The following is a 20,099-nucleotide window of genomic DNA, read 5'->3' on the forward strand; positions in this document are numbered from 1 at the left end:
CACGTGACAGAATGCAAACGACAACCACACTGAGCGGCGCCTGCTCACCCGCCCGAGCAGCGAGGACACACACCAGGCCTGGGCAAGCCCTGGAGAAACACGCAGTCCAGCAGAGGGCAGGTGGAGAGTAACGTGGCGAAACTCTCATGGGACATTTGGTCAACATTAGAAAAGTACGCCAAAGGTGCACACCTACAATCCTAGCTACTTAGGAGTCTCGAATCTGAGGATCGTGGTTCAACATCAGCCAGAGCAGGAAAACCAGGGAGAACTAGCAAAGTCCAACTCACCACCAAAAAGGGGGAGCGGAGTTATAGTTCAAGTGGTCGAGTGCCAGTGTTGAGCAAAAAGCTCAGGAACAGCACCCAGGCCCTGAGTTCAGGCCCCAGTACCGGAACAACAGCAAACTGGAACTGTGCCAGGCTTAGTGGTATACCACTGCAATGCCTGGGGCAGAAGAATGAAGAGTTCAGGCTCAAACAGATGAGAGCACACAAGTATCCAGCCAGGAGAGATGCTGTAATCAATTACGGTGGACCACACGACCATCAGTGGGCTTTTGGCACCATTTTTGTTGTTGTTGTTGTTGTTGTTTTGAGAACCACTGGAGTTTGAATTGCTAGGTTGGGACCCGACCACTTGAGCCCTACCCCTAGTTCTATGACAGAATATCACACGACCGATAAACAGTGATGTAGAAATATAAGATATGGACGGAGCGATCTATCGCTAGGCGTGGACTGAGAAATACTCTGTGAATCACCTCTAGCTGCCAGGCCTGTCGTCCTGCCTACTCAGGAGTAGCTCGGATCTGTGGACTGGGGTCCGAAGCCAGCTTAGATAGCAAAGTCCATGAGACTCTCATCTCCAATAAACGACTCAGAAAAAGCGAAAAGCAGGCCTGAGGCTCAAGTGGTAGAGGGCTACCCTTGATCACGAGAGGCTCATGACAGCGCCTAGGCATCAAGTTTTGTGCCCATGCCTCAAGTGCAAGCTACAGAACCAGAGGGGGGAAAAGTCACCGTGTTATAAACACCTACAGATCTATTTGGTACAGAAAGACCACTAAGACACGTGCGGTAGAAAAGGAATGTTCACTATTATTTGCTACTTTTGATATTTTAAAAAAGAGAATGAGTCGTCGTAGCAAGTAGGGGCAAATTTCTCATATTTTTTCAGACATCTCCACTAGTGAACCATATGGACACACTGAGGTCATGTTAAAAAGAAAAGGGCACGGGGCCGGGAGTTTGGCCTAGTGGTTAAAGTGCTTGCCTAGCATGCAGGAAGACCCGGGTTCGATTCCTCGGTACCACATACATAGAAAAAAAGGTGGAAGTGGTGCTGAGGCTCAAGTGGTAGAGCTCTAGCCTTGAGAAAGTCCAAGGACAGTGCTCAGGCCCTGAGCTCAAGCCCAGGACTGGCAAAAAATAAAAAAATAAAAAAAAAAAGAAGAAAAGGGCACAGTAGAGCCACACAAGCTGTTCCTCACTCCGTGAACAGCATGGCCACCCATACACACAGCGTAACTGAGATTGGGGGTGGCTGGAGGAAGGAGGGCAGACGGGCAAAGCGGAGGTGACACGTGGTATGGTGCACCGAGGAAAGCTGAGCCTGTGCCCTCATCTGTGGTAAACACACTCTCACAGGCTACGGCCAATACCCTTGACCATGAGCTTGAGTCCCATGGGAGAGGCCAAACTGGTCACTAAGGTCAGAGGTGACAGCTGGCAGTAAATTCCACTCCACCCCCCCCCACTCTGCCACCCAGTATTATTTCCAGCAAGTCCTGGGGGGCCTGCACTGCTGGTCCAGCCTGCCAAGGGCCCCAGCCCGCCCTCCACTCCTCCACCATGCAGAGGGAGAAGCTTCCAGAAGCAAACCTGAGCCTGCAACTTCAGCCACACCTCCCATGCTGGCTCCTCTTTGGGGAAACAGCTGCCAGCCCTTGGCCACTTCCAGACTGGTGCCCTCCTGTCCCCCCATCTTGTCTCACAGGCTCCCCAGCCCGAATGCCAAGGGCTAGGGAGCTGGCTGAGCTTCTCCCTGTCCCCAACCGGTCCACGATTCATGCGCTGGCCTCATCTCCTCCTGCTCGTTCCCGAGGCAAACTCGTAAGCAATCGTCAAGAGCCACTGTAGAGATCATCACTACAACATGGTGAATCCTATCCAGAACTCACCATGCTGAATCCGAGCCCCCTGATCCATTCGTAACTTGATCTCTGCCAGCGCCACAGGCACGTCACAGCACTAGAGCAGTGGAGTGGGTAAGCCCTGGGCACTGGGACCCACAGAGAAGCCGGAAATCCTCCTCTTAAGTAGCAGGGGTGGGGCTCAGCAGACCACTTGCCTCATATCAACAAGCTCCGAGTTTTATCCCCAGCGCCACAAAACCAAAGCACATCCCTCTCCTCGAGTAGGAAGGAGCTGGGGGGCAGGGGGGCAGGAGGGGGGTGGGTAGGGTCTCCAGGCCTGCAGCTTGTCAGCAAGTGTGAAATGCAAAGAGCACATTCAAAGCATCTGGCAGTGTGGCATCATCTGTCACTGAGCTGGGATGCTGTCCCCTGACACAGACCCCAGAGAACTGCTCAAAGGAGGGGGAGGGGTTCGGGCAGGACTCTCCCAAGGTGTCACCGATCACAGCCTGTGCCTGGGCACCAGCCCACGAGGCAAGGCACAACTGACTCCTGCTCCTTGTCCCATCTCCTTGACCTTAGCTCCAGGCCTGGCCACCCCTCCGGCCCCTGCTGCTGTCTTCCTTCACTGGAAAAAGCGACCTCCCCTCCACACCCCTCTATTTTAGCCAGATGCAGCCTGGCTTCGGCTCATCCTCTCCATCAGCTCTAATTGTGGAATTCACAGCCTCTGGGCCATGCCACCCTTGGCCTTTCTGTGACACCCATCGTCTTTGGTAATACCTCTGGCTGGCAAATGTCTGCTTCCTTGCCTGGCTTCCTTTTGTTTCCACCACCTGCCAGAACTTGGTCTCCTTTTGTGTCATAGATGAGAAGGACGGTCACAACTGGCAAACACCAGCCCAGCACCTGGCACAGGGTCAGTGCTGGCTTCCTGCCTGTGCCAGTCTCCCCTGCTCCTTCCTCACACAGGAAGCGGTGCCCGGAACTGGATCTCTCTCCACTTCCGCTCTGCCTCTTAGAGCTTAGGAAACTGAGCAATTCACCCCTCCCAGCCTTGTTTGCCTGATCTTTAACACGGGTGTTACCTATTTAGTTCTAATTTAGCTTTTGCTCATAGGAGTGCAAGCCTGAGAACGCTGAGTGCAGCACTTGCTCACAGGCGCTAGGCTGATGGCATAAATGTGTGCCGTTGTGGGATTGTGTTATTACCACAGACACAACGGTTACTCTGCCTCTCACCCCGACCTTCACAAGCTTCCCCACACCTGCTTCTCCCTCTCCCGAAAGTCATCCATCAGCAAACTTGCTGTGACTGTATTATTATTGTTGTGGTGGTGGTGGTGATGATGATATTTTGGTGCCAGTGCTGGGGCTTGAACTTGGGGCCTGGGAGCTGTCTTAGCACCTTTTCACTCGAGGCTGGCGCTCCACTGTTTGAGCCACCCCCCGACTTCCGGCGTTTTGGTGAGTGACTGGATATAATCGTCTCATGGACGTTCCTGCGTGGGCGTGATCCTCAGCTCTGAGCCTCTGCAGCCACGCGCAGGCACCAGCCCCTGATGTAGGACTTAACTGGGATTCAACTCCTCCCAAGAAGGAGCTCGAAGAGCGTGAGCTGTGACCATCTTGCTTGTCCCACAGCTTAGACCTCCGCACAGAAACTTCTAGATGCTCAGTCGTACTACAGAGTGAGCACACAGGGATGCATCAAGTCAGGAGATAAATCAAGTCTACTACCCTTTCACCAGCCACAGCCTCCGGACCCTTCCTTGGAGCTTTCTAGAAGATTAGCGGTCAGGGATGTGGAGTGCAGGGAACCCCGCTCTGGCCCAGGACTGCCCGGTGACACTCACCCACGTAGTAGGAGAGGGTACGCTTGAGCCGGTCAAACACAAACCAGCGCTTCTTCCATGACTTGATCTTGCCGCCCATCTTCACCAAGTAGCCACGGCAGACCTGGTGGGAAGGGTGATGGAGGAGCCTGGATGGGGGGCTTCCAGGCATCTCTCCATCGTCTGTCCCAGTACTCCAGGCTGCCCCCAGCGGCACACAGGCAGACTCCAATCCAACCCCCTCACACTGGGTTAGGCCGGACGGGAGCCAAGGCCTCTGTATGGCAGCCGGGAAAGGCGCCCCTCACCCCGGCCCCGCCCAGCAGCCTGGCTGCACAGCCCGGTCGGTACCTTGCTGCCAAGCACCACATGCAGACACGTGTCCACTCCATGGCCCGACGACTCGATATGGGTCTTCAGGTCAAAGTCCTCCTTCCGGATTGGCAGGTAGCGAGTCAGGGGTCGGGCCTGGGGGCAAAGGGCAAAGGGTAAGGTCAGCAGTCTTCTGTCTTGTCCCATCATTCCTTTGTCCTGGCCTCGCATCTGTAGTCCTGAACCCCCAGGTGTGCACATAGGCAGGCACACACACACCTCAGCTAGAACAAGCCTGAGTGGCTGCTTCTGGGGGCCAATGAGTCGCAGGTCTAAGTCTGCTTGTGTACAGCAAATAGTGATGGATAGGTGTGTGTGCATGCCAGCTTTGAATTCAGAACCTAGGAACTGTCCCTTAGCGTTTCACTCAAGACTGGCAGGCTACAACTTGAGCCACAGCTAAACTTCCAACTTCGTAGTGGTTAGTTAGAGAGAGGAGTGCCCTAGGCTGGGCCGGGAGTTTGGCCTAGTGGTAGAGTGCTTGCCTAGCATGCATGAAGACCCAGGTTCGATTCCTCAGTACCACATATGTAGAAAAAAAAGAGTGGGAAATGGTGCCAAGGCTCAAGTGGTAGAGCTCTAGCCTTGAGAAAGTCCAAGGACAGTGCTCAGGCCCTGAGCTCAAGTCCAGCAAGCTTCAAACAGGGATCCTTATTAGATCTTGGCTTCCTGCATAGCTAGGATTACAGGCATGAGCTGCCAATAGCAAGTTTCTGGAAAACACGCTTGAGAGCCCAGCAGTGACCCTGGGACATCCCTACCCCCCCCACAGCCCTCTGTATCAGGCCAGCCACTGCTGTGTGCTGCACCCACCAACACCAACCTGGGAAAACTGCTTCTCCCGCAGCTTGACCTCTCTCTCCACCAGCTGCTGCCTCCGGGCACTCTCGCTCTGCAGCCTCCGCTCCACCTGCTCCCGCCTCCGCCGCTCCTCCTCCAGGGCCTGCCGCCGCTGCTCCATCTCCCGCTCCTGGCACAAAGCCAGCCATCAGTGCCCACAGCCAACCAGTGATTCCCCTCCCCCACCACTGGCTCTCTTCAGGCCGGAACAGATCCCCAGAGGCACACACCTCAGATGCCGACTTGGCAGAAGAGTCCCACCCTCTTCAGGAGCTCTGCTAGCTAAGAATAAGCACCCTGTGATAGCCGTGAAGAGCTCAGGGACAGGGCCCAGGCCGAGTTCAAGCCCCATGACTCACTCACTCACACACACACACACACACACACACACACACACACACACACAACTCTGCCTTAGATCCCTGTTCTGCTAATACTATGACTTTGACTAACCAAATCATTTCAACTCTTGAAACCTCCAATGCCTCATCTAAAAAATGGGGCTTAGAATACCTCCTTCTGGGCGAGGCACCAGCGGCTCACACCTGTAGTCCTAGCTACTCAGGAGACTGAAATCTGAGGGTAACATTTTGAAGCCAGCCCAGGCAGAAATGTCTATGAGACTCTTATCTCCAAGTAAGCACCAAAAAGCCAGAAGTAGAACTGTGGCAGAGTGCTAGCAGAGTGCTAGCCTGGAGTAGAGTAGCTGCAGGACAACACCCAGGCTCTGAGTTCAAGCCCCATGACCCACCAAAAAGAACAAAAAGATGCAGAATGCCTGAGACAGGGGAGAAATTATCTGCAACGTGTCCTGTGTCCTCCAGGCACAGGTTCATGTGGGCTGTTTGTGCCCTTTTTTGCCAAGTCCCAGCTTGCAGGGGACATGACTGGCCTCCTTCAGGATTCCCCAGCCAGCACCTGCCCTGCCCTGGCTTGGCTGTCTGCCACCTCCTCCGCTCCACACTGCAATCTCCAGGCCCTGTGTTTCTTAACCATTCCCCAGAGGAATGCTCTGAGGCGCAGTGAGGAGTCAAAAACCCCACGGCTCTTAAAGGGTCTTCAGAAAGAAGCCCAGGAACAGAGGCTCCAATACAAGGCACTTTGGGCTGGACAGAGGTTGCTGTCCGGCCTTCCGTCCTGCCACGCTGGCAGGACACAGCCTGCTGGGATTCCCAGGCCCCAGTTAAGAAGCACAAACCTGCACTGCACTTTCTACCCCAAGAGCATGCTGTGCAGCCCATGGGGGCACTTGGCCCCCCTCTGCCCCCACCGCTCCCGTGTCTTGGTCTGAGCCAGCCTCACCCTGGACTCCATGAGACGGCTCTTCTCCGCATGGGCCTCTCTCAGCATCTTCTCCATCTCTTCGATCTTGCCCAAGTCCAGACCACTGGTGCTGGGAAGGAGAGGGGGAGGGAGAGGTGTCAAGGAGCCCACGGGGAGCTGTGGCAGGGGCGCAGGGCCGGTGGTGGGAGGCACCTGGACACGTTGTCGGGGGAGCAGGCCGAGTTGCCCCCCGTGGAGATGCTGGTGTCCATGCTGTCTGAGCTCTCCAGGCTCAGCGTGTCGTAGGCCTGCTCGCCGTCCTCACCACGTTCCCGCCCGGCAGGCAGGTGATGCAGGATGGAGTGGTGCATGATGGGGGGGAAGGCCGAGGGGCCTGTGGGGAAGGGCACTGCCCCGTGCAGCGCGTCCCACTGGCACTGCGCCTCCGCGGCTGCCTTCTGCTTCAGCTCGGCCAGCCGGCGGCGCTGCTCCTCGATCACCTGCTGCCCTGGGGGAGAGACAGGCGGGTGTCACAGCCTGTTTGCTGCCTTGGGAGAGGGGACACAGGAGCAGCACAGGCAAGGCAAGGGTTAACCCAGAGCAGCCCTCCGGCACCAGCGACCCTGAGACCCCCACAGCCCTGAGCAGGGGGCTCCACCGAGGTCTGGCTCCATGCCCTGAGCCTGCACAGAGCACAGCCCAGCCTGGCTGGTGCCAGGAAGCACAAAGGCCAGCTGCCCCTGAGGACACCAAAGCTTGCACAGGTAAGCAGGGCACATGCAGCACCCTGCCTGCTGGAGGAGGAGCAGGGGAGCCGGCAGAAGCCACAGGTCCCCCACAGTGCAGAAGCGAGCGCAAGATCGGAGGAGAAGAGCCAGGAGACGAGGGGGAGCACGAGAGGGCAAGCCAGCCAAGCTCCCCAACCCGGTGAGCCTGGGGACCTGTCTGTAGTCCACAGGGCCTGGGAAGGACACATGCCGACCCGGGCAGGGGCTACCTAGCCAAAGCCATGCCCTCGTGACCACTACCTGCTGGGTCGTCGGATGGGAGGGGCTCGGCAGGAAGCAACTCGACTGGTGTGGGGGACCCCAGGCAGAGGGTACAGGAGAGAGACAGAGGGAATAAGAGGAGAGAGAGGCACAGGCTTGGGCTTTCAAAACACCCAAAACACACACTGGGTCCCTGGAGCCAATGTCTCAGAGGACCAAGTCTGGAAGCCACCAGCCCCATCGCCTGTCTACAGACGGGGCTGGCAGGCCCACTCCTAAAGACCTCCCAGACCTTCACCCCAGCCTGGAGGCTTTGCTAAAAGACATCCAGGAAAGTGCTTCTTCTTCTTTTTTTTTTTGCCAGTCCTGGGCTTGAGCTCAGGGCCTGAGCACTGTCCGTGGACTTTCTCAAGGCTAGAGCTCCACCACTTGAGCCTCAGCGCCACTTCCAGCTTTTCTCTATGTATGTGGTACCAAGGAATAGAACCCGGGTCTTTGTGCGTGCTAGGCAAGCACTTTAACCACTAGGCCAAACTCCCGGACCCCAGGGAAGTGCGTCTTTAGTTGTTCAAACTAGATGCTTCCTGCTCTTATGCAGAACTCCAAAGACAAAACCATGGAAGGGGTGGGTGCAGATGAGGACAGCGGGGCCCCCGGGGAGTGGACTGGCACAGCGGCCACTCACCCTTCTGCTGCAAGGCCAGCTGGCGCTTGGTCTCGATGTCCTGCAGCGTGGCCGCCAGGTTGCGCGGGAGGCTGCCAGTGCCGTTCTGGGTGAGCAGAGCACTCTGCAGAGCAAAGAACAAGAGCATGGCGTGGGGTGGGCACAGGACCCACCCCAGGGCCCTGGCCAGGCACCACCACACACTTCCTCAGACCTTTGGAGAGGGGCTGCGGCCCAGAGTGGCCACGCTGAGCTGAGAGGAAGAAGAGGAGGAGCCAGAGGAAGAAGGCAGAGGGCCACTTCGGGTCCGAGGCAAGGGGCTGGTGAGCTCAGCATCTGTCTTGGAACGGTAAACCTGGAGAGAAGACAGTGCCCAGTGAGCCCCAGCTCCGCCGCTGGCTGACACTGCCATGTCACTTAGGCCAGCTGCGATGGGAGGGAACACCCTGGCACTAGGCCTCTGAGGCTGGCTGGCTCCAGCTGACAATGGGGTTGGGCCTCCTGGACCAGCCCAGTGGGCAGAGGCCAGAAGCACCTGCCAGTCCTCCTTTCCAGGCCTTTGCTCCCTGGGCCAATCTGTGGCCTACCCCAGGCTCTGAGACCCACACAGGGGTCTCTGTCTGTGGCAGAGCTGGGCAGACAAGGGAGAAGACTGGGTGCCTCTGCCTTTGGCTCTGCCATCAACCAGCCCTGTGACTGGGCCACGTGACCAAGCCTGGCTGCCTTGATTGCTGAGGAAGAGGCAGGAATAGACTAAGTCGGTGACACTCTCCCACCCAGTGCGCAGGTGTGACAAGCACGGCAAAGCCAAGCCCAGTGCCCTGACTACACTAGCCCCCCACGCCCCAGCTGTGTGTGGCCTGCCCCATGCCCCCGCATCTGATCCCTAACACCATCTGCCCCAAACGCCTGTGGTGATGACTGAATGAACCAACGCATAGCAAAGCCTCCAGCCAGCTGGGCATCCGTAGGGGTGCCAGGTGTGTCACATGACGCAGACTCCTCTTGGAGGACATGGGTTTCAGCGGGGATCCACACCTTTGTTCAAGAATGAACCTTGAGTGGTGGAATCTTAGGCTGTAGAGTGGTCAGTGGAGAGGGAGAGGACATCTGAACACTTGTCCCTCCTTGGGGCAAACCTCAGGAGGCAGGGAGGTCTACAGATTCCTTGATCTCTTTTCTGCCTCCAAGTGCCACCCCTGGGAAGATCAGGAGAATAAAACATTGGCAGTTCTCCGAGGACACATTGGTTCCAGCGGTAACAGACCCCAGACTGTGTCCAGGCCAGACTCGGTGAGGAGCTCTGGGAGAACTCCTTTCCCTTGGTGGCTGACCCCTGAGCTCAGGAGGTGGCCTGTGGAGAGACCTGCCCTCCCTAAGCCGAGAGGCCTTACTTGCTCTGGTAGGCTGAACCCATGAGCCACGGCGCACTGTGTGGTTGAGGGATCTGCAGGAGATACTCAGAGCAGGCAAGGTGAGAGAACGGGGAGGACCAGCAGTGAGGGTTACCTGAAGCTGTCGGGATGCTTTGGCGGGCAGAGGTGGGGGGGAAGAGCGAGGGGAGGCAGCAGCGGCCGGGCTGGTCCTCAGCCCAGCCATCAGCTCCTGGTACCACTGCTCTAAGTCTACGGCAGGGAGCAGCAGCTTCTCCATCTGGAGGGGCAGGGATGGAGAGGGAGGGCCAGGACAGGAAGGGGAGGAAGAGGAAGAAGGAAGGGGAGGATGAGAGGACAAAAGACAGGAAGGAGACAGAAAGGAAAGGAGGACAGAAGGGAGATAGGGGTGAAGGAAGGGAGGGAGAGAAGGAAGGAGGAAGGGAGGAAGAGAGGAAGGAAGAAGGAAGAGAGGAAGGAAGGAAGGAAGGAGGGAACGCATAAAGAAAAGGAAAAGAAAAACAGTGAGATGACAGTTGTCCTCAATGTGCTAAAGGCAAAGAGAAACAGTCCGAGTATAATTCCTAGAGCTGCAGACACATGCTATGCCAGCCAGCCAGCCAGCCAGCCAGGATCCGCAGGTGCCAAATACTCCCCTCAGATTGGCCTAGAGCCGAGAGGCCGTGAGCAGGGCCACACACACCCAGATGGAGCACATCAGCCGTGGAGTGGGGATGACAAGAACACACAGGCACCAACCTTGGGTAAAGGCGTGATGGAAGCGGAGGAGGAGGAGGAGGACAGCACAGGAGGAAGGCAGGTGGTGGGAACCAGGTCCTGGGAAGCAGAGGCCCAGGGACACAGACCTGGCGTGGGAGGTGGGGGCATGGGCGAGGGACCCCATATCACCTTTAGCTGCTCAAGCGTCACGTACTTGGGGGAGGCCAGATGTAGGAGGGAATACAAGAAGTTAAGGGGACTGGAGCCCAAAGGGTAACCCTACCCATGTGGGAGGGGAAGGGTAGGAGACACAGAGGGAAAGCAGCCCTGGTGTTGAGAGCCACAGTCCTTCCCAGAGATGAAGGCAAGGTCTGCCCCTCCCCAAGCCATCAGAAGCTAAGGGCAGCTCCCAAGGCCCCAGGGAAGAAAGAAGACCATTGTCAACTCCCTAGGCCAGCTGCCCTGTCCCCCTGCTGCTGGAGACAGACCCTGCCGTCCCCCCACCTCCACCCAGACGGAGGGACAATGGAGGCCCCTGGGCACCCTTGGCACTGGTACCTCGCTCTCAGGCAGGGTCTGGGGGAGCACGCTGGGGGTGGTGGCAGAAGCATAGGGGTCCAAGCAGGCGCACAGCTGGAGAGCCTCTGCCAGGCTCACATACTCCTAGGGTACCCACAGCCAGGGCAGAGAAGAAGTTAGTGGGTTCAACCAAGTAACCCACACTCCACACTGCATGCCAAGCACAGGGCCATCACTCCATGTCAAGACAAGAGCCAGAGCAGAGCTGAAGCTCTCAGCTGCCCACAGTGACTGGAGGGGTCAAAGGGTGGGCAGATGTGAGTACTGCAGGTGCCTCTTGATCTCCCCTTTGGGCCCTCTTGGCATTTAGCCATTGTCCTGAGCAGACCCATCCCTGCCCAGGCCCAGGGAAAGCTTCCAAGAGTCCTCTGAGGAGCAGGTCTCAGCTCCTAAAAACTCTTTGTCTCTAGAATCCTGAAAAATCTCCTGTGGCCACACACATGCAGTCTCAAACACCAGTCACAGAACTGTGCAGGGCCCCCTCTCTAGTCTCCAAGCAGGAGCTGGCACCAGGCATGGGGTGGAAACATTCCTACGGCCCAAGCTGGAGAAGCTCTGCAAGAAGCCTTTCCAGAGAACAGCTAAAAGCCCTGGCTGGAAAACCAGTCCACTGTCCAGTAGAAAGATGCCAGCCCATCATTTTATGGGCTGGAAGGACCTGGACCATTGTTCCTGTCACATATCCTTACATCTGGAGCTTATCTGGGTGCCAGGACCAGCATCCAGCGTGCTTTACCCAAGCTCAGGATGTAAGCACACAGGCCACTGAAAAGGAAATGAGCCAGAAAGTCAAGTGAACTGCACAAACAGGTGAGGGGCATGCAGAGCACATGCAAATCATATGCAAATCAGCCTTCCCATTTTGCCTGGGCTGCCTAGGCACTCTATAGATGACAAAATGGCACATTCACACCAACTCCCAAACTCTGCTCAGCCACTGGCCCCTTGGCTGGGTCCTGGGGAGGAGCTGAGGCAGGTTCGGGTCAGGGGGGCAGACAGGCATTAGGCAAAGCAGAGCACAGTCAGCTGTGATTACCTCTTGTGCTCTGGGGCAGAGTGAAGTAGAAGGAGGTGGGGTTAAAGGGACAGAGGAGCCCCCAGCCTGAGAAGACCCTGAGAATGGGCTCAGAGCCTTGGTCCCCAGCCTCCTGTCTGAGGACTCGGAGGTGAGCAGCTGAGCCTACAGAAAGGGTTCATGGTGAGTGGCCTTACCCCTCACATTCAGCCCAGCCACCCTCCCCAGGCCTCAATTGCCTTCAGTGAGACAGGGAGGGAGGGGAGAAGTCAGGAAACCTAGCTGGACCTCACACACCAGTTGCTCAGAACTGGGACCCAATGCTCACTTGCACGCTGGGAGCCTGACTGCAGACTGTAGCCCAGGAAGCCCCAGGGTGGACGCCCTTATATCTCCAAGCTCCTCAAGAGGGGCCCGCTCAACTCTGCCCTCTCCCAAACCTCGGAGCTCTCCATCCACCCCCACCCTTGTATCTATTCAGCCATCCAAAATGGTGAGACCAGTGGGCACCTGAGAGCCCAAGGGTGGCTAAGAAGCAGCAGCTGGTAGCCAGGGAGGGTCACACCTCCAGTTCAGAAGGTAGCCCCGTACTCGATCTCAGTCATTGCAGACGAAGCACGTGTTGCTCCAGAGCCTCCCAGGCCCTTCCCTTCCCCCTGGGACCCAAAGCTGGGTTTCACTCAACCATGTTACCTCTTTGAGGGTTGAGGTGGTCTTCGGGAAAGGCCTGCCCCCAGTGAGCGAGTAGTACTTCCTTTCCAGGACCGTCAGTTTCTCCTTCTCCTAGGAGCCCAGAGGGATGGAATTAGAATTGGGAGGGAAATGAAGAAGGATCTGTAAAGGAGTTCCAGGTATCTTCTCCCCCCCCCCCCCCCCGCCCCCTGCCCAGTTTCCATAGGGCCCGAGGGGGGGGGAGGCTACCTTCTGCAGCAGCTGCAGGGTGGCATTCTTGTCTCGAGCCAGGCGTTCCGACTCCTGCACTGCCTGAGCCCGGATCTGCCCAGCCTGACTGTCCAGGACAGCCAGGTGCTCCTGAGGAGATTGGGGGTGGTGGCTGCTTAGGGACACAGGGCTACGCCAAGGTGAGGTTTGGCTGACTCTACCTGGAGAGCCTGGGCCACGTGAAGGGAACCAGCAGGCTCTTCTGCCTGGCCTCAGCTTCCCCCAGGGAATATTGGGTCTCTCAGTCTTCCAACTAGTGACCCCTGTGCCACTAGACATGCTAGCCACAACCCCAATCCCCCCTTTCTTACCCCACTTGGGGACAGGGTGTCCCAAAGCCTAGGAACACCAAACAATTCTGACTGCCATCACCCAGACCCTGACCTCCTGCTCCTGGCTGGCTTCTCACAGCCCAGTGCCTTCTTGTTCACCATTTTCTGGTCCACAAAGTATCTTCCTAAGATGGCCTTAGGTTAGGGTTGTTTTGCTTCACTGAATTTTATAACCTTTCTAAAGCACATTACTTGAGTAAATTCTGTTTGGTTTTGAGGGAGGATGGCTATGAACTCATGGACTCAAGCAGTCTTCCTGCCCGAGTCTCCTTAAATCCTGAGTGGGCACTAGTGACCTCCTTCTGAGTCAACTGTGCGTGTACTGTACATGTGCCCGACTGCCTGTACTGGGGCGTGAACTCGGAGCCTGGGTACTGTCCTTCAGATGGGTTTTCTCAAGGTTAGCGCTCTACCAACTGAGCCACAACTCTACCTTTAGCTCTGTACTGATCAACTAGAGTGTGTCTCATGGGCTTCCTGGCCAGGGTGGTTTCAAATCTCAGTCCTCAGATCTCAGCTGCACAGCGGCCCCTTACCTCCCCCAGGCCAGGGGTCCCCCGTTCACCCGGAGGCACTAGGGTTTAGACTCAAGGCCTTACCACTTGCCAGGCAGGCAGTCTACCATTTGAGCCCCTTCCTCCTGTCCAACCCAAAGCGAGTCTGGCTGGGCCCAGCGGATGACCAGCGCATCAGCTCTCCAGCGAGCGCCCGGGCTGGGGGACACTGGGGGGACGCTGGGGGGACGCTGGGGGGACCCTGGGGAGCTAGGCCAGCCCAAGCGCTCCGATTGCAGTGTGGGGGGCCCAGGTCTTCCAGACCGTTCCACGGGGACTGGGGGCAGGGGGGAGCGCACCTTGCGCTTGGCGATGCTGCGCAGCAGCTCGGCCTCGCTCCGCAGCAGCCCCTGGCCGGCCAGCTCGCGCTCCTCCTCGGCGCGGCTCTGCCGCTCCAGCTGCTGGAACTCCAGGTCCTCGAAGAGCTTGGTCTCCGTCTCCAGGGCCTCCGCCTCCTTCAACGACAGCGAGCCGGGGTGAGGGCCGGGGGCTGGGCTGCGGCGGGGACCCCGACCCGGGACGCGGGGGCCCCCTCCCGCCCCGGTGCGCGCGGGGCGCCGACCCCCCAGCTCGGCCTCTGCCACCGACCCTGTGTCCGGCGGGCGCCGGGGCCCGGGCGGCCCGGCGCGCTCCTCCTCGCCCGGGCGGTGGCGGGGCGGGGAGGGGGGGCACTGACCCTTCTCAGCTGCTCCAGTAACTGTTCCCGCACTGACTCGGGGCAGTTATCGAGCTGCGTCTGGAGCTCGGCGTAGAGCGCCTGGCGGGCCTCCAGGTGCCGGCGTCCCGCGGCCAGCTCCGCCCTCTCCTGGTCGGGGGAGGGGAGGAGGGGAGGGAGGCGGGGCACGGGGAGAGAGAACACACACTCCTCAACTCCGGGCCGGCAGGGGGCGCGGGGAGGGGAGGGGGAGGGGGAGGGGAGGGGGGAGGGGAGGGGAGAGCAGGGGAGGGGGGCGACAGGAGCGCAACTCCAGCCTGGCCAGAACCCCCAGGCACACAGGCATGGAAGGGAGCAGGGGAGGGGGGAGGGGGGAGAAGGAGGCAAGGAAGGTGAGGTGTCAGACGGGACTCAGGTGCTGGCACTTGCAACAGAGGCCAGGGGCGGAGGCGCAGGGTGGACATGTTGGTCTCTGGGAGTCTAGAACTAGGAATGTCAGGTCCTACCACAGCCTGCCCTTCCGCTCCGAGCAGTCCAGTCGGCTGTGACTTGGCACAACCAGGGCCTCCAGCTCCCCTGCTATCCAGAGACCAACATCTAACCCTGGGGAAAGGGGAAGGTTAAGTCCTGGGGCTGGGTGTGAGTAGGGAAGCTGAGGATGTTAGAGACAGCAGTGCAGCAGAGACCCCAGGACCCCAGCCCAACCCCTGTGGCCCCCTCCCCCTCCTGCCCAGGGAGAGGGTGGGATGCTTGCATTGCAGGCTGAACTTCAGTAGGGATGAGGGCTGCAATTAGTTCGGCCATTGCCATGGTAACAAGAGCCCCAGGAGTGGGTATACAGAGGAGGTGGATGGTTGTCTGGGGTGAGATGACACCTCAGAGGGCGGCAGGGGGACGCAGGGAGGAGTTGGTGAGTCACCCCGCCAAAGGACAGGCAGAGGAGAAGCTGTGATTACTGATTCCAGAGCCAGAGTAAGGCCATGGGCTGGGGGCTGGGCAGGGAAGTGGAGTGAACCTTTCCTGCCAACACAGCCATCACCACTACAGCTTCACCACCTCCACCTCCACCTCCACCAAGAGCCCAGAGGAATGGTGGGGCCCAGGCCTCTGGGTAACCCCAGGTCAATGGGTGTTTAGATGCTCTCTCTCTCAAAAAAAAAAGGTGGGGGGCGGTAGTTTGGCCTACTACTTGTCTAGTATGCACAAAGACCCAGATTTGAGTTCTCTGTACCACATAGATAGAAAAGCCAGAAGTGGTGCTGTGGCTCAAGTAGTAGAAAAGCCCAAGGACAGTGCTCAGTCCCTGACTTCAGGCCCAGGACTGGCAAAAAAAAAAAAAAAAAAGAAGGCCGGGAGTTTGGCCTAGTGGTAGAGTGCGTGCCTAGCATGCACGAAGACCTGGGTTCAATTCCTCGGTACCACACACATAGGAAAAAAAAGCTGAAAGTGGTGCTGAGGCTCAAGTGGTAGAGCTCTAGCCTTGAGAAAGTCCAAGGACAGTGCTCAGGCCCTGAGCTCAAGCTCAGGACTGGCAAAAAATAATAAGAAAAGAAAGTCCAGAAGGAAAATTAAATTCTTAGAAAAATCCTTCTGGGATGCACATCTTCCAGATGGTGCAAACACCCGTACATCTTCCAGTCCATCCTAGAGGAAGGCCCTGATCAGGGTGCAGGCACTCCCCCATCCTTGGATGCTGCCTTTAAAATACCCTATGTTCTGTGGTCCCCAGGAGGCGGAAGGGATGCTCAGCCTCCCCTCTCCCTGGCGTGTCTGCTCAGGGAAGCTAAGGAGAGCAGAGTGGAGGCATGGTGCAAACCCTCCAGGCTAGGCCTCAAGCTGGATCTTCTTAGCACTAAGCTGGGGGTGGGGGCAGCCAAACCTTCCCTGTGGGAGGAGCTGTCCAGGCAGAGCAGGCCTTAGACCAGGCATCTCCATCCTTATGCCCTCCTTGCCAGTGCACCATTGGGCACAATACAGCCATGTCCTCCTGCCACTTCCCTTCTGATCAAAACCATGGGGGTCCCACACCAAGAAAAGGAGGAGGCAAATTAGTGGGGGGAGACCAGGGGCACAGGGCACCCATGGAGTTAGTGCAAAAGCCCTCCCTGGGTGGCCTGGCAGTTAAGGGCATGCGCAGAGCCCAGGACAGTGATGAGAGGGGGCGTTAGTGCAGGCCTGGCTGGCAAGCATGGAGTTAATTCGGCACAGAATTTGGGAGTGTGGTTTTGGGGGCCAGAGCCAAAGCTCAAAAAACAAACAAAAAACGTCAAAATATCTTTAAGTTCCTCAGAAATTGTGGCAAGTGATAGATGCTCTCAAAATAAACAAAAAAAAAAAATCCAGAAGGAAAATTGAATTCTTAGAAAAGTACTGTCAACTCCAGAAATAGATGACCCCTCTCCACTTCAGAGCTTTTGGCACGATATCGGGCATCTTGGGTGTGGCTGGCATGGCCCCTGTGGGCTGCAGTGGCCCCTGCGGGCTGGCATGAAATTTGAAAGGGGCAAGGGCAGGAGCTGGGACTACATGGGGTGGGGAGATCTCCAAGACACAGGAAGCAGAGGCCGGTGGGCCGTTTCCCAAATACCACATCCTAAGCACCTGAGGCATGCACCTGGGTCTTCATGGCAGGACCCAGACCCTCAAGCTGGGCTCCCTGCTGGAGAAGGAGCTTTGGACTTTCCTAGTAAGACCATGAAGGGCCCAGAATGGCAGTCACCCAGAGGTAGCACAGACCCAGACAGAGGAGACCCCAAACACCAGCCCCTGGCAGCCCCCTCAAAGCTGGTACCTTCCGCAGAAGACAAGTGCCCCTGTCCCCGGAGGGCCACAGAGACCACCTGCTGTGCAGGATGGATGATGAGAAGATAGGTATAGGGTCCCAGGGAAGGCATTCCTCCTTCTTTCCTGGACACTGGCACCCAGCACCGGGCTGGGCCCAGGCAGGGGTTACCTTGTCCCTCTCCTTTTGGATGCCTGTCTCCAAGGCCACCAGCTTCTCCTGCAGCTGTTCCACTGCCTTCTGCTCCTTCTGCAGCAATGTCCGCTCTGCCTCCCTCTCCCCTTGCAGCAGGGCCCGCTCCATTTCTGCCTGGGGTAGACATCAAGGTCCCGTCACAGCAGTGGGCTCAGGCCCTATTTGGGCTCCGAACTCTGCCGATGAGCTCACCCATCAAGAGCTCACCTCTCGAGCCGCCTCCTGCAGTTGCTGCTCCAGCTCCTTCACTCGGACCTTGAGCTGCTCCACGCGTCCCAATACCTGCGCTCGCTCTTCTTCCAGGGCCAGCACCTCTCCTTGGAGCTTTGTGCTCGGTGTGTCTTCATGCTAGAAGACAGGGAAGCCGTCAGCTGGGAAGTCTAGAACCTTCCAAGATCACACTACAGAGGCCTGATGACCCCGTTCTTCAGAGTAAGGAAGAAATAACGACTCAGACCAGAGGCTCCCTGCCAGGGGAGCAATAAAGAGGGCTCGGCCACCGGGAATCTACCAGAGTGCCAATCCTGGGTGGGGCCCCAGGGAAAGGCAGATCATAAAGCCTTTATAGCTTAGGAAAGCTATCAACACCTCCCTTCCCTTCCTTGCCTCCTCCTGGCCTCCTCCTTTCCACACTTCTTCCCAAATGTGTCCTTCTCTTACTTCCCCCAACACTGGGCCCTGGCTCTGCCCTCTGTACTTCCCCCCCCCCCGCCCCCCTGCACCCCACCTCCTGCTGGGTGCTCTCCGTGCTGCTGCACTCCTCCTTGAGATTTTCCTCATCTGAGCGCTCCACACTCTCCCACAGGCGTTGGGCAGCATCTCCAGGCTCCTCACCACTCCGCCCGGGGGGTACCATGGCCCCTGCCAGGCCTCGGGAGGGCCTCCGGCCTGCCAGTGCCAATGCTGCAGTAGCCTCTCCAATGCTGGGCAGCTCCCCGGCCTCGGAAGCCCCGTCAGCCCGGCTGTACTCAGCACACAGGTTCAGGATGGTCTCGAGGCGCTGGCGTTCCTAAGGGAGGTGGACAGAGCAGGACGTGAGGGGCCGGAGGAAGCCAGGCTAAACTGGTCATGAGTCAGGAGAGCTCTCCAATCCCAGGATCTGAGGGGAAAAGAGACGACTGCCCCAGGAGCAGGAAGGAGGAACAACCAGGCTGGGTGCCACCTGTCCACGTGGCGCCCTCTCATCTGCCTGTTTCCTTTCACTTCTCATTCGAGCTCAGGATGGGGCTTCCTTGTGGTCACACAAGGACACACACAGGCAGGTAGACACAGATCAACTGGTACTGACACAGGTACACGTGGATCTACAGGCACAGGTAGCCAGACACTCCACGGACGTGGGCAGGTACACTGGTATTAACAGACACCAGTCCCAACACGCACAAATGCACACTCGGAAGGATAAACACAGACTACATACAGCTAGATGGGCGCCTGCAGACAGACAGGGCTGGAAATGAGACCCACAGGCCCACATCTGACACGCAGCCCAGACACACATGGAGAAGAGACAGACCTGGAACCCGTCCTCCCATCCCACCACAGCTCCAAGGCAGCAAGCAGGGTGGGCTGCTGCCGAGTCTTTTTACGTTCAAGACCCAGGGATGAGCTCTCTTCATGGCCCACCCAGCTTATCTCCCCCATGCCCTGAAAGAGTCACCCCTTGGGGGCTAGGAGGTGAAGGGCAGACGACAGCAGGCATGGTCCTGGCCTGTGTCCTCCATGTCCACCCACAGCACCTTTAGCCCTGAGTTGTGGGCCCTGTGCCCCCACCCCCACCGCCAGCTCTCTGGGTCCCTCAACCACCTCAAGTTTCTCTCACCACCCGACTGGCCTGGTTTTACCCACTCAACACTTACCCAGCTTTCCTCCTGCTGCTTGCCCAGTTTCATGGCAAAAAAAAAAAAAAAATCCAGGAACTGAGCCTCAGCACCCAGGAGGCTGGGCCAGTGCCCCCTGCCTCCGCCCTCGAGGGCCCAGATAAGCAGCCTGGCTGAGGTGGGAGGGGCAGGGCAGGCGGCCTCCAAGACTTCAAGTGGCAGGTGGGGCAGGTTGGGGCTGGTGCGAGGTGTGGCTGGAGTGGGGGTGGGGACCAAGAGGCTGACTAGAGCAGCGGGGGAAAGCTGGGCACAGGGCTGCCAAGCCCAATTAACTACCCCTCCTAGGATAAGACCCCACAGTGACCAGGCATTCTTTAGGGCAGGACAGGGCAAAAGAGTGATGAAGCCATGCAACAAAGGAGAACGGAGATCCTGCCCCCCACAAAACACAGAACACCCCAGCCCAAAGGGTCTCCAGATAAACCTCAGCTCTGATCCCAGGCCCACAGGCTTCTGCTCACATGGGAAAGAGGATGGAATTCGTTCTATCGTGGGTGGCCTCACATATGCACACACCAGCCGGAGGCCCCGAACTCACTGGGGAATCCTGGTCCCCACCCCGTTCAGATGCCACCTCCAAGACAGCTGCCCAGGGCCACTCCCGGCCTTGGAGTACCCACGTGCACACAGGCATAGACAGAGACACACGGGCTGGCCATCCTGGTCTTTCCCTTCCTTGTTCTCCACGCCTGGGCTGAGGTGAGCAGCTCCTGCCCATTTGTAGAGACCAAAGAGACACAAGGCAGGAGGACCAGGAACAAGTTTCCAAGATGGAAAGACAGAGTTCTCATCTCAATTTGCCAGAAGTTCCTGTATGGCTTTTATTTCCAAGGCTGGGGATTTAGCTCAATGGTAGTGTGCTTGCTTAGCATGTGCACAGCGCTAGGTGCCATCTCCAAGAGAGCAGCTGTTCACATGCTCGTGTACGTGTGCACGCACGCGCACACACACAAACATCCATTTTCCTCCTGG

At 57.8% G+C, this 20,099-nt stretch overlaps 1 protein-coding gene across 1 annotated transcript in view; it reads right to left on the reverse strand.

Annotated features, from left to right (window-relative positions):
* Phldb1 (pleckstrin homology like domain family B member 1) overlaps positions 1–20,099 on the reverse strand; it is a 39,461-nt gene that overhangs the window by 2,235 nt on the left and 17,127 nt on the right. The window contains exons 7-25 of the mRNA XM_090319389.1: positions 17,975–18,256; positions 17,455–17,595; positions 17,224–17,361; positions 14,292–14,420; positions 13,915–14,070; positions 12,709–12,819; positions 12,481–12,570; positions 11,809–11,952; positions 10,752–10,856; positions 10,233–10,406; positions 9,610–9,753; positions 8,315–8,455; positions 8,122–8,224; positions 7,476–7,520; positions 6,661–6,955; positions 6,487–6,577; positions 5,168–5,314; positions 4,324–4,440; positions 3,994–4,096 (exon numbers count right to left, since the gene is read on the reverse strand). Of these exons, the coding sequence (XP_090175515.1) occupies positions 3,994–4,096; positions 4,324–4,440; positions 5,168–5,314; positions 6,487–6,577; positions 6,661–6,955; positions 7,476–7,520; positions 8,122–8,224; positions 8,315–8,455; positions 9,610–9,753; positions 10,233–10,406; positions 10,752–10,856; positions 11,809–11,952; positions 12,481–12,570; positions 12,709–12,819; positions 13,915–14,070; positions 14,292–14,420; positions 17,224–17,361; positions 17,455–17,595; positions 17,975–18,256 (2,656 nt within the window). The remainder of the gene's footprint in view (positions 1–3,993; positions 4,097–4,323; positions 4,441–5,167; positions 5,315–6,486; positions 6,578–6,660; positions 6,956–7,475; positions 7,521–8,121; positions 8,225–8,314; positions 8,456–9,609; positions 9,754–10,232; positions 10,407–10,751; positions 10,857–11,808; positions 11,953–12,480; positions 12,571–12,708; positions 12,820–13,914; positions 14,071–14,291; positions 14,421–17,223; positions 17,362–17,454; positions 17,596–17,974; positions 18,257–20,099) is intronic.

This window comes from Megascapheus bottae, chromosome 27, assembly GCF_031878675.1.
Source record: "Megascapheus bottae isolate mThoBot1 chromosome 27, mThoBot2.hap1, whole genome shotgun sequence".
NCBI classification, from domain to species: Eukaryota; Metazoa; Chordata; class Mammalia; order Rodentia; family Geomyidae; genus Megascapheus; species Megascapheus bottae.